At 44.9% G+C, this 13,592-nt stretch overlaps 1 protein-coding gene across 10 annotated transcripts in view; it reads right to left on the bottom strand.

Moving 5' to 3' along the window:
* The window catches only part of CALN1 (calneuron 1), a 631,046-nt gene that overhangs the window by 566,995 nt on the left and 50,459 nt on the right, over positions 1–13,592 (bottom strand). For 7 of the 10 annotated variants that reach the window (XM_074328468.1, XM_074328467.1, XM_074328464.1 and 4 more), the window contains one exon: positions 8,457–8,646. The exons of 1 other annotated variant lie outside the window; for it this stretch is intronic. In XM_074328468.1, the coding sequence (XP_074184569.1) occupies positions 8,457–8,575 (119 nt within the window). In that variant the 5' untranslated portion in view covers positions 8,576–8,646. Of the gene's footprint in view, positions 1–8,373; positions 8,647–8,884; positions 8,902–13,592 lie in introns of those variants that run through there. 2 more of the 10 variants (XM_074328463.1, XM_074328471.1) reach the window with 2 other exon arrangements.

Below are 13,592 nucleotides of genomic sequence, written 5' to 3' on the forward strand. Positions count from 1 at the left end.
TGTTTACAAACTTGTGTCTCTCTGTTTGGCCCCAGAAAGATGGCTGGTCAGCCAATGATGAGTAAGATTCCCATGGTGGGGACAACTCCAGCCAGGTGCAGTCGAGTGGGGACCAACACAAGAACCCACTGGGGGGTTCGTAGAGGTGGGCACAGCCCCCCACCTTCTCCAGGCTAAGAAAAGCCTCAGCCTCTGTGGCTGCATTCCTTCCCAAAACCTGCAGGGGAAGTGATTCAATGATGTGCTCTCCATCTATTCATATGCATATAGGTTTTGTCCCTTGGGGAGGTACATACATCCTGAGACTTATGGTTCTGTTGCCTGCAGGGAAGGGTGATTGGCTTGAATCAGTTTTCTATTATGATGTGTGGGATTCACAGATCTTGAGATTGACAAGCTTTATATCCTTTGCTTCCCCACCTAACTAATAGGATGGACCTCGAGAACATTATGTTAAGTGAAATAAGTCAGACAGAAAGACAAATACCAGATGATCTCACTTACATGTGGAATCTAAAGAAGAGAATAAGTGAATGAACTAATCAGAAACAGTTTGGAGACATAGAGGAAAAACTGAGGATTGCTAGATGGGAGAGGGTGAGAATAAGGGAGAAGGTGAGGGGATTAGAAAGCAGTCAGTAACCACAAGATTGCCACCAGGTTAGGAAAGTCAATTTGGGGAATGTAATCAATAATGTTGTAAAGATTTTGTAGGGTATCCGATGGACACTTCTCTCATTAGGGAGACCACCTCAGGGATGATGTGGTCTGATCACTGCACTGTACACCTGAAGCTGAAGCTGAACAATAATGAATGTCAACTACAAGTTTATATATATATATATGTATGTATATACTTACAAGAAGCGGAGTACAGCATTAGGAATAGAGACAGTGGAAATGTAATAGCTGTGTGCGATGTCAGAGGGATAGTGGATGGGGGGTGGGGGGTTGACACAGTGTGAGGGATATAAATGATAAACGTCTAAGTATTACTTTGTTTTGTGCACCTGAAACTAATAAAAATAAATAAATAAATAAATAAAAACATGGTACTTTTAAAAAATAGATGATTGGATAAAGAAGAGGTGGTATATATATGCAATGGAATATTGTTCGGCCCTAAAAAGAATAAAATCTTACCATTTGCAAAAAAAAAAAAAAAAGCTAATGCATAGGCCCGATTCGGGGCATCCAGTCCTTGAGACTGGGGGTCCCTTGGCCCTGTTTATAATCTATTATTAACTACTGTCTTTTCTTAACCCTGCACCGCCCTCCTCGCTCCCCACAACTCTTGTCGTGTGGGACGCGACACATCACCCCACTAATGATCATCTTCAAGCCTTCTCCTCTGTTCCTCCTTCCCTCCACTCCAGTGTCCCTGTCCTTAGAAGCCCTTCTGGGGTAAATTGGTGCAATAATTCTGGAGCAATTTGGCAAATCTAGCAAAAGAAAACAATAGGTATACTTTCTGACCCAGAAATTTCACTTCTAGAAAATTTATATTTAGATATACTTGCATAAGTTCATAAAGATAAATATACAAGGATGCTCACTGCAGCCCTGCTTGTGAAAGCAAACAGAGCATCCTAAACAGCCATCAATGGGAGACTGGCTAAATACATCATAGCACAATAGAAAAGAATGTTGGTAATAAATTGCTGAGTGAAAAAAAATTTGTGGAGAAATGTGACCACATTAATAACAACAAACTATGATATTTGGATGGATATATGTCTGTTCTATTATATTGCATAAATTCATGGCATACCATTCACATTATAGTCTTGTTTTATAAGTGAATGATGTACCCTGGAGCTGTACCACTGCATGTGGTGTGTGTGTGTGTGTGTGTGTGTGTGTGTGTGTGTGTGTGTGTGTTGGTGTCCCTTGACAGGTTCCTAGGCACTTCCTGGGTATGAATTTATCCTAACACACAAACGCTATGGTGAGTGTTAAACCATCTTTTCCAGGAGCTCATAAACTGCATGAGGAAAGAGATTATTCATCCCTTTATCCGTGACACCCAGCACAGACCCTGCCATACCAATTAATGGTGCTTGAATGAAAACGGGTGTAACCATTCACTGGGCCCAGAGGAGGTCAGTTACTTATCATTTGCATTGACCTGAAAACTAGGTTTATCCTAAGAAAAAGAAATAGACACTTATGTGGTTTCTAGGCTTTTACTTACACACACACTCATTTACTCACACCCAGTGTTCCTGGCTCAAACTGTGTTTGGAAAAGCTGAGTTACACAAAGATAAGCTATTCTTTGCTGTAGGGCATCTCTAACATTTTAATATATATTGATAATCTCCATGATGTAAATCTAGCATAGAACATCATCTGAACTTTACTAACCATGAAGCACTTTCAGAGGATATTTATTTATTTACATTGATGTTCTAAGGATCATCAATTTGTAACACGTTGCATTAGAAGAATCACAAAGGATCTGAACAGGTCCTGGGTGAAATGAAGACTTCCAAGAGATAGGGTCAGAAAAATCTCCAGAAGAGAGAAAGCGTGACTAAAAGTTTTTTTAGCTAAGATCATCTGAACTTCCAGTTGGATGGCTGGAACTGACAAGGAAAGGGAAAGGGGAAAGATTGGACCAACGTGACAAGAGTGAGCAGAGCACGCTGCTGGTGTGGCACCGTGGCAGCAGAGACCCTCATGGCGGGCTTCTGGGGATAAGACAGGGCTATCAGTGAAGGACCTAGGGAGGAGGGAACCAGGGGCAGCAGATTTCTGGGTGCTACTTGAAAAGCTTCTGACCTAGTAGCAGAGCCCATAAGCATGTATAGATTTTGTAAACTCACCAGATTAATTTTGATGATGAGCTACATTTTCAACTAGCCCATTCCTTGGCATTGCTTCTTCTGCTCTAACACTATCCCTTGTTCTAGCCAGAATAGGATCAATGGACTAATGACAACAGAGGCAAGACCACAGTGAGGGGTGAGAAGTAAACAAAAGGTGAAGAAATATGTAAAACATGTGTAGGCATTTTTTTCAAGAAGCTTGAAGAAATTTTCTCATGCTGGCTTTAAAACAAACAAAACAAATGAGTGATATTCGAATAAATGTTTGTGCTTAGGGGAAGAAGCAAGAAGTTGAAGAATAACAGAGGAAATACAATTGATGGAATAAACTCCCTGAAGAGAAGGTGGCAGGGCACAGATGTCCAAGCATAGGTGACAGATGGTCCTTGGGCTGGTAGGGCCCACTCCTCCATGGATGGGCAGGGAGAAATGAAGAGGGACATGAATGAAGGAAAGGGGACAGAGGGCGGGCAGGAAGTTGAAGAAGTTTCTTCCTGCGACCTTGTTTTCTATGTGAATGAGGCAGTGACATCATTTTTTACAAGAGCGGGTAGGGGTTGAAACAGTCCTGGTGAAGGGAGAGGAGACCAGAGCACTAAAAGAAGTGCTGAGCCACACCAAAGGCCTGTTGGAGCTGAAGGCTATGAGTATGCAGGATCAACTATCCATGTCCCACATCCGTATGGGATCTTCTCTCAGTATGCTATGCATCCTGAAACGGTAAACAGCCGTAGAGGAGGTCATCAAAGAGAAGAGTACTGCAGTGTGAGCTCTCAGAGGCGGGGTACTCTGGAGGGTAACAAGAGCCAGGTGGAGGCCATGGAACTGAAAGTCAAGGACAAAGAAAGTCACTGGAGTTGAAGTTGAGGCAACGTGAGGTAAAAATGTTGCCTGGACATCCACACAGTCATCTGAGCTTCCCCATATGACATCAAGACTTGGGGGATTAAGACTGAACGACCTGCAGAGGTATTCAAGGAGTGTGGGATAGATCAAAAAGAAAGCAGGTGATGGCAGGGAGAGATCAGAGGTAAGATTATTACATAACTCTTAAGGAATTGTGCTGTGAAGGTCTTCCAATAGTCCCTTCAAGTGAAACATCTTGCTGTTCCTCTCAGGGGTCCTGGAGGACCTTCCTACACACAAATACACACACACACACACACACACACACACACACACACACACACACACACACACCTTGCTCCAAACAGAAGGTCCTCTCTTTTCTGTTTTACGTACTGGATTCCCCATAAGACTTATTTTAGAAAGGCTTATGTGAGCAAAAAACTGAACACAACTGATGAGGCCCAACCCTTCCATTCAACCCACAAATGAGCCCGCGACCACCCAGTGAGTTGATGGAGGTGCCCATGGCTACATCCCATACCGTGTATGGTACAATACCATACAGTGCGCACTCTCCCCTGGTACGTAGCCCCTAGAGCTAATGCTCATTGATGAAACCTCCTTGTTAAGGCAGATGAGTTGGGTCTGCTAAGGTCCAGCAAAGCCAGGCACTGGAAAGAGGGAGGAGAAGGTACCATAGTGGGCCATGGAATTCCCTGGATACCGGGAGGGACAGGGCAGAGAGACAGGAGGAGGAGAAAGGATGATGGGCAGACTATGGGGACCTAGTTGATGATTCCAGTCGAGCTGGGGAGGCAAGCTTTGTAACTAGGCAATAAAGGTTAAGTTCCTTCTGCCTCTCACTATGCAGGGCCTTAAATCATGGAGTACTTTATGAGCCCTATTTATGTAGAGACTCTTGATAAGCTATTCAGAACAGGGGTGGAAGGGAGAAATAGGGAGAGAAAAAATTCCTTTGAATTTCCATTGCTTTCAGAGTCAGCAATTTGGTGACTCTAATAATGAGTCATGCCTTCTAATTCCTTGCTTTGTCTACACGTTTTCATTTCAAAATACTAAAAAACACTTTGTTTGGAACATGGGCTATTCTTAGCTCATATATCAATAGTACACTTCCATTTCTCATGATATTAGAAAAGCTTCCTTAGGGTTGGGTTGGAGCAGCACCATAGTAGTGGGGTTGTTTCCTTAGCTGTAGTTTGGTGAAGGCACCTGATCACCTGTCTATTCCCAGGGGACACTCTTCTAGCTGGCCTCTTGGGTCTACTGACCACCCATAAGTCAGCTGACCTGAAGAGCTGCAGATTTCACAGTCTGGACAAAAGGGGAAGATCATCATTTCAAGCGCCAGGCTCAGGACTCAGTATCCTTGTGGGTCCGAGACAAGTCTGGGCCTTGACATTGCTTTATGCCCTTTGAAACTCTTAAGGGAATGAAGTAGAAGAGAAGGAAGACATCATCTACAGGTTGTCTCCTCTAGACCAGCAAGAGAAAGCCTGGCCACACCTTGGCAGAGACATAGGAATAGGCAGTCTAGGGGTTTCTGCAATCGTCTGGGGGGACATGCAGAAGGAGGTCTGGCTGGGACGAGGACTGGAAGCGGTTCTTACTTCTGTCCCTGCCCTCTGTGTGAGGTCTATCTCCACACTCACTGCAGGGCCACAGTCAGCCTTACCTACCCCTGTGCTCTCATTGCACAAGTGATAGTTCACTTCTCTGGGTCTCAGGCATCCACTTTGTTCTAAAGGCTGTAACTCAAAGCACCTTATCAGCACCTAATGGATAGCCAACCAACTTCAAGAATGAAATACAAAACCAATATCTCAAGGAATTTGGGTGAAGAGATGCGCAACTTCTCTGGCCATTGCTTCTTTTTTTCCATGCACATACTTATAGTGGGAGCAGCCATGTTCATATCCTGTGACCCTCTTTCCCTGGACACTGTTGATTTGATCAGGAGTGGGCAGCAATGAATCTGTTCCTGGGGAATTTGGAATTGACACAATACTGATTGCCAGTTGGGGCTAGCTGCCCAACTGGAAGCTTTTTGACAGGGATAATTTTCACATGGACAGAGAAACCAGAGAGGTGTGGACAGGCAGCTTTCTTGGGTTTTCAAAATCTCTCTAGGCCCTTGGTCCAGCCATCCCTGAGGTCTTGTATTCTATGGGACACCTCCCGCCAGACCTTGCCTGAAGTCTTACTAACATGTTTCTTTTTTCACTTAGGAGAGGCTCTACTGGACTTCGATATTTGTAACCAAAATGGTACCGGGAAGTGTGAGAATGACTTGGGAAGATAGGACACGTCTAGGAGAGTCCTCCCTACTTTATAATTTTGCCTCCCCTGCCCACACCAGGCACAGCTACCTCAGCAACTGCCCTAAGGGCTTTGGATCTGAGGAGGCCCTTGATGCTCTGCAAGCTCATCCCCATCCCCATACTGAACTATGTCTTAAGGGGGTTCGCAGCCAAAGGACTGAAGCCAGGGAGGCAATGTACTCTGAGAGCGCTCCCTGCTGGAAACGGACGTGAGGATGTGTTCCAGACGGACTGTGTTGCCTTCCCCTCCAGGCCCAGCCACCGGTGCTGAGACTACAGAGGGACTCCCTCCCATGACCCCATTTCTTCTTTTTAGCTGTCTCTTCCTGCTCACCCCACAAAGAAATCTTTGAGGAATGTGTGGGTATGCTCCCAAGGAAGGAGCAAGCAAAGTATGTTATCTGTGTTTCTGTGTAGGCTCAGGTGTGAATTTGTGATGGGAACAAGCCAGGAGCCCTAGAGACCCTCAGCCTGGGGTCCAAAAGGAGTTAATATCCCAAGGAAAAGTAGACGACTTGGCAGAAGCAGTTCAATCCACTTGGGCTATTGCTACGCACAGATACAGGAGAAATTAAATTGCCTAATTCATTCCTGTCACAATTCTGGCCCCAAAATTCTAAATCCTAAAGTCACAGGAACAAACGGGGAAATGTTTTTTTTAATTTGGGGGTATATTGAACAAAAAGGGTCTTTTTCCTCCATCAGACGTCTTTGTCTGTTTGCTGTATGATATCTTCATATCCACTAGGTAGAAAACTGTCCTTTTCCTCTGTAGCTTCAGCCATGTTTGTCATTTGTTACAGCCCCCATAGGACATGCAGAAACATTTGTCAGCCCGTCCTCACTTCCTTTCTTCAACATGCTCCCCTTTCCCAGGGCAAGTGCCCAGCATGCTATCACTTATCCCAGCCTGAGGAAAAGCCAACCAGGAATTTCATCCTTGGACTAGACCATGCCTCCTACCGGGGCTCCTCAGTTGAAAGTGGTGAGGTAAGATGGGGAGGCCCAGCCCAGGTTGCTCTGGCCCCTGGCCTACCTTCCCAAGAAGAACCTCACTGTCAGCCTGCCCTACAGCAGACATCACTTCCTGCTTCATGTTGCCCTTCCAGACCTTTCCTCAGTGTCAATGAGAAGTGTTTGCCATGCAGGTCAGCATGCCCTGGGCCAGGTATCTAGTCAGCTCCCACCTTTGGTTCCCAAACAATGGGTTGTGTTGGAGAAAGTTCTGAATAGACCAGGGGTGTCCAAACTTTTTTCAACGTTTTTCACCAAGGGCCATATGCGGTAAAATACACAAACAACTGGGCCACTCACTCCAGGTGAAGTACATATTGCCTCATCTGGTTTATTTAAGTAAACTAAATATATTTTTTGAATTTGCTGCGGGCCAATTAAAAATGGATTACGGGCCGCAGTTTGGACACCCCTGGAATAGACCCTTATAGCATCCTGTGCTGGGCCTGCAGTCCAGCCCCAGCTTCCAGGAGAAATTGCTGAAAATCAGGAGCTACAGTCATCGGAAATATTTCTACTTCCTTCCCACCCCCCATTAGCCTAAACTTAGACTCATTAGGAGTTGGTGGCAGAGAAGGCTGGCAATCCCATTACAACAGCCTTAGGGATATCATGTCTGAACATACCCGTTACAGGACTCAACACACACCAACTTCTCAATGCCAGCATCACACAGATCAAAATTTCCTTCTATACAAAACTACTCAGAATTGGAATTCCTCTTGAGTTTTTACAGCCATGAATGCCTCCAAGGAAAAGAAAGACAGCAGGATCAAACCCAGGAAAGCCTGTGGTTTGGTAACATCTGAAACCCCGCCCCCTGAAATGAGTATCTCACTTATAAGTGAGGAGGCAGGGTAGTCTAGTGGTTACAAATATCAGTTTTGGATTCAGAGACATGGTAGAAATATTTGCCTGTGTGATCTGGAGCAAGTTGATTAATGTCTGCTTACTTTTCTCTTGTAAAAATGGTGTTAATAATACCCTTACCGGGTTATTGTAAGGATTAGTTGAAATTATCTATGCAACACTCCCACTTCCATGCTACCACAGAGTAGGCACTCTGTAAATGATAACTATTGCATCCCCCCATACCAATCCGTTCCTTACAGACTCAGCTTTCAACGCCATCTGTGATGGGTGGATGGGTGAGGACCCATCCACACGTCTCAAATACAATCAATGGAAACCTGTCAGAATCAAAACATACAGTAAAATCTCTGTACTCAGCTTGGACATGCATCCTCTCAGGACCCCTCCCAGATGTCCTGTCCATAGGTATCCTCTCCCCCCATCACTTGGCAGCAAAGGGTCCCAACCCCCCACATTACCCCCTACCTGAGGGCAGAAAACAATCAAGTCCTGAGCAAACACATGAGAAAGCTCATTTCTCCGAGGGGATTTGGGGGTAGAAGACTTGCCAAGTGGGGAAGTCGGGGGCCTGGCTCCTCGGTGGCTCCTCTCCCCCTCCAGGGGCTCCTCTGACCCCTTTTTCCTCATTCTCAGGCTTTCCCTCTCCAGGTTGCTCGGGCAGCCGCATCGGGGGTCCAGGGCGATGTTCTCAGAGAGATTTGTGAGCACATCAAGAGGACGTCAGCGGAGACAGAGATTCTGCAAGAAGTTGACAGAAACTTACTGCCTGCATAGTGCTGGGTGATTATTTACTAAAGGTCAGTTGCCTAAATAATTCACACCCTCCCGTCCTTCCTTATTTAAACAAGACAATGGTAGAAACACAATCCTGGCACAAATATAATTACAGTTGTGACAGATGTTTAGTTATTTATAAGGCCTCAATGTCACCAGAGGGTATTACACAATAAACGAATAATGTGCCTTTGAAACCAACCTTAATATTTACAGGTACTTTTCCATTCACAATCCCATGGGACTTGCTGTAGTATAAGCGATTCAGACAGAGCTATAGCCGCCAACGTGACTGCAACCTGCAAGAAGGCCCAGTTTCGTGCCAGCATGATTTGTTTCTTTGCTGTTGACATCAACAGAGCCACAGAAACAAAGTTGGGGGCAGAGTTAGAAACAGCCGTCTTATGGAGAAGACTCTTGCCAAACTCCTAAGCTTGTGATGCTACTCACGATCCAAAGGCAATGTCATCCGACAAAGCAAAGTGCATCCAAGACTACAGTCCCTTTACCAGCTCCAGTCCAGACTTGCTTCCCCAATACAGGGAGCTCCTGGGTCCCTTTGATGTCACCATCTCTCCCCAGCCTCTGGTTAACCCCTACTTATCCTTTACAACTCAGCTCAGGTTAAGGCACCCATCATCTGTGCCTACTTCTGTTGTCCACGATCTCTGTCCCTCTCTTCCCCCTACACTGCACTGAGAAAGTTCCAGGCAGAGAGCAAGTCAGATGCACGCTGTGGCCTCTGGGCCCAGGCAGTGACAACCTTACAATCATTGGCGCTCAATAAACACTTACTGAACTCACATTCAATCAATATTTGTTCTCATTATTGAAGTGAAAACAAACAATCTCAAGAGATGTGAAGTACAGATTGTTTAACTGGAAGAATGTTGGTGATGAAAAGAGTGAGCCTTGGTCATCATGGGTGGAGTCCTTGCCTGAGAAAGCTGGCCCCAGGGAGCTGGCTGCACACTGCCGCACTAAGTGGCCTCTCCCAACAGCCAGCAGTCCCCATTCCTCATGGCTCAGACCCTGCACATCACATCCTGGGAAGAGGCTCCCTGCTCTGCTTCCAACCTCTTGATTCTGACTGGAGCTACATTTCCAGCCTGGGGAGTATTCTCCTCCAGGAGCCAACCCATAGGAGATGGGACTCAGAAGATAGGACTTTAGGAAGCATGAATGAAGCCTTGAAGAGCTGTGTCCAAATGTCATCATTTTTGTAAATTATGGTTACAAATCTGTCGGTCCCATCTCAGGTCACACGAGACAGGCTCAGCTCCCTGCATGTGGAAAGAAAGACAGAAGCCTTGTCTCATCAAACAACACAGGTATAGCATATCCACACAATAGCACTTGTCTTCAGACACACATCCCCCAACACCTCTTGTCTTTAGGTACACACACACACACACACACACACACACACACATACACACTCATACTCTCTTACACACTACGTCACCTGCTTATCCACACAAGCTGCATACAAACCTATACTTTTTTATTCCTATCCAGTTATCATGTTATGTTAAAAAGGAAAACAACTTTCCTGTGTCATTATAGGAGAAATGCAAAAAAGTGACTTTTTTTTTTTCAGATATGCTTTTAGTTGCCATGACAGTCCCAGCAGCATGAAAGCTGTGATTGGTGGCAAACACAGATTTAAAAAGAGTAATTAGCACCCCACGTACAAGAACTTCCAAATATGTTGAGTGCCCTCCCTCATCAGTCCCCTCCAGACAGAGTAGACACCAGGGCAGGGGCACCCCACAACACACACATTGCTAATCTTGCTGCCAAGCCAACTATGGGACTTACAAGGAGCTCTCCGCAAGGATGTCCCAGTTGATGGTGACAATGGCTTTAGAACACAATCCATTTAATTACTTGGAACTTACTCTTAGCTCAACAGGAGCAAGGCCCTGGAGGTAGCAGTTCTCCATAGGAACAATTGCTGCTGCTGCTCAGCTGGCCTCTGGCGCCTTTTGCTGCAGCGCTCCTGATGCGCCAGAGAATCACAAAGCCAGTGGGCTGGCCTGCAGCCACAAAAGGGAGTTGGTTCCTCCAGCCAGAAGCCATCTCACCAGAATGCTCCTCTTCAGCTCGTGGCCAGCCTGACACACCGTAGGGAAAGCGAAGCTGCCCTCCACAGGCTGGGATGGACCAACCAACCATGGCCAACTAATGACACCGCCGACGGTGGCATCTGCATAAAAGATGAACCTGCATCTCCCCATCTCACTGGGAGCTTCTCAGAGACAGAAGCGAGAATGCATGTCCTCCCCAAGTCCTCAGTGCCTTATGCACATTGGGACCCACAGTAAATACCTACTGAAAATGACTCTTGATCCCCAAATTACCAAGTTACCTCATTTGCTGATGAGATTTCTAAGGGCAATTAATTTCCAGGATTTCTCCTCTAAGTCCATTTGCCTGTACTGTCATCATCTGAAAGAGTAACCAGGACCTGGTTTGTGGGACCAAGTCCTGAAGTTAGAGCTTTGAGCTAATTCCTGGACCCACATTAGTGTCCTTCTCAGCTTTTTGTTTCAGCAAATGACCCATCAACTTCCCTCAGCACCTGAAATGTTCCTTGAGAACTGGCTACCCAGTGTGAGGTACTCTGGGACACCCAGAAAATGACGCTTCCTTGGCTCTGCCCTCAAGGTGTTTCATCAGCTCCACCACTTTTATCAATCCATAATATGCATAGATTGGGGTAGTGGTGTGGTTAAGAACATGGCTAATTGAATCAGACCATGCAGTTCAAATCCTGGCTCTGCCACTTATGGGCTGTGTGATCTTAGGCAAGTTACTTAACCTCTCTGTGCTTCAGTGCCCTCATCTGCAAAATGGGTTTGTTAATAATAGCACCTACTTATTAGGATTATTGTCAACTGCTTGACACAGAATATTACATGTGCTAACTATCCTTATTCATTCCTTCCTCTTGAACCTGACAGGCAGTGACTAAGCACCCACTCTTGTCAGATGGGTGCTGGGCTGAACCCATGGGTGCTGGGGAAGGTGCAGAGTGAATCCACCACAGCTCCAGCCTCACAGAGCTGTCAAAGCAAGCTGGGGACACAGACCAGAGAAGGAGGCTGTTCCTACTCCTTCAGTTCAGTGTCAGTTTGTCCTTGAGGGTATCAGAGGGGAGGTTTTGATTCTCCCCTTCAGTCCCACTTAGCATCTTCTTAAATAGATCCTGTTCCTGCCTCTGAGGAAGGGAGACATATGGATACAGTCTGGATGAACTGGTCAACTTCGTCATCCCAGCATACGTGGCTCTGGGTCACGGGCAAACTCAGTCCTTCACAGATTTTGATCCTTTTTGGAATGTCTAAAATTACAATCACTGTGGGAGCAGGGGATGGCTGAAAATCTAATGTTTATGAACAAAGTGTATGAGTGTGCATTATTTATTGGCAAGAATAATTCATAAATATGGGGGAGATGGTTCTGGTTTCTGGGAACCCCAAGGAACAGTGATTTCCAGACTGATATTCCAAGATTCAGTTCAAATGCTCACCAAGGAACGCTCCTCCTTTATGACCTCATTGGGCATCAGGTTAGACTTTTTTGTGTCTGTGGCCCCTGCTGCATTTTACAGCTGTTGACGGCCATGTTATAATCATGATCGTATCCTCCGTAATGTTTGCCAAAGGTTTTGTATGTGGGTCTTTTCTCTCAAAACCCGCTACACATGCCATCAAATTTGATCCACAAGTAAAATTTGTTTTTGTCACAACTGAATATAAATCTGGTTTTTCTTTTATCACTCTTTAACTTATTATTTTTAGCATATTTCAAGTATATAATACATTATTATTAACTAGTCATCATGCTACGCATTTGTTCTCCAGACCGTATTCATCTTATAACTGAAAGTTTGTACCCTCTGACTGGCATCTCCCCTTTTCTCCTACCCTCCAGCCCCTCGTAACCACCATTCTACTCACTGTTACTATGATTTTGACTTTATTTATTTATTTATTAATGTATTTACTTATTTATTTTACATTCCACATATAAGTAAGATCATGCAGTATTTGTCATTCTGTGTCTGACTTATTTCACTTAGCATAACGCCCTCCAGGTTCATCCATGTTGTAGCATATGATAGGATTCCTCTCTCTCTCTCTCTCTCTCTCTCTCTCTCTCTCTCTCTCTCTCTCTTCCCCCCCCCCCCGGCTGAGTAATATTCCATGTATATATGACCCACAACTTCTTTATCCATTTGTTTACTGACGGACACTGAGGTTGTTTTCATATCCTTGCTACTGTGAATAATGCTGCAATGAATGTGAAGGTGCAGATATCTCTTTGCTATTGTGATTTTATTTCCTTTGAATATATACCCAGAAGTGGGATTGCTAGATCTTATGGTAGTTCTATTTTTAATTTTTTTAGAAACTGCCATACTGTTTTCCATAGTGATTGTGGCAATTTATGCTCTCATCAATAGTGCACATGTGTTCCCTTCAATGTAATTCTGTTTTGAAGGTACGTTCTGGACAAAATGCTGAGTGCTATGTCACACCACATGGTGTACAGTGGGGTACAACTTGCTGAGAACAAGAAGGCAGAGGCATAGTGTGAGGTCCAGCTAGCCCCAAAGCTGAGTCCTGCATTTACTGGAATATGTGAGCACTGATGCCTCTTCTACATAAAAGAGGTTGTCAAAGAAATAAACACTCTGCTCAAAGTGCTGATGAGCAACGAAGTCTGACCACTGCATTTATGTTTACTGAATTGGAGATACTGTCATCTTCCAGAGGTGATTATTCACCATCTTTTTAAACAGTTTAATTCTAGTCATATTCAAAAGTAGAAATAGAAGATGAAAATAAACTGCTGGTCTAACGTAGGAAATATCCATTGAGTTGCCGAAAAATGCAAAAGCA

The sequence above is a fragment of the Rhinolophus sinicus genome, linkage group LG03, assembly GCF_036562045.2.
Source record: "Rhinolophus sinicus isolate RSC01 linkage group LG03, ASM3656204v1, whole genome shotgun sequence".
NCBI classification, from domain to species: domain Eukaryota; kingdom Metazoa; phylum Chordata; class Mammalia; order Chiroptera; family Rhinolophidae; genus Rhinolophus; species Rhinolophus sinicus.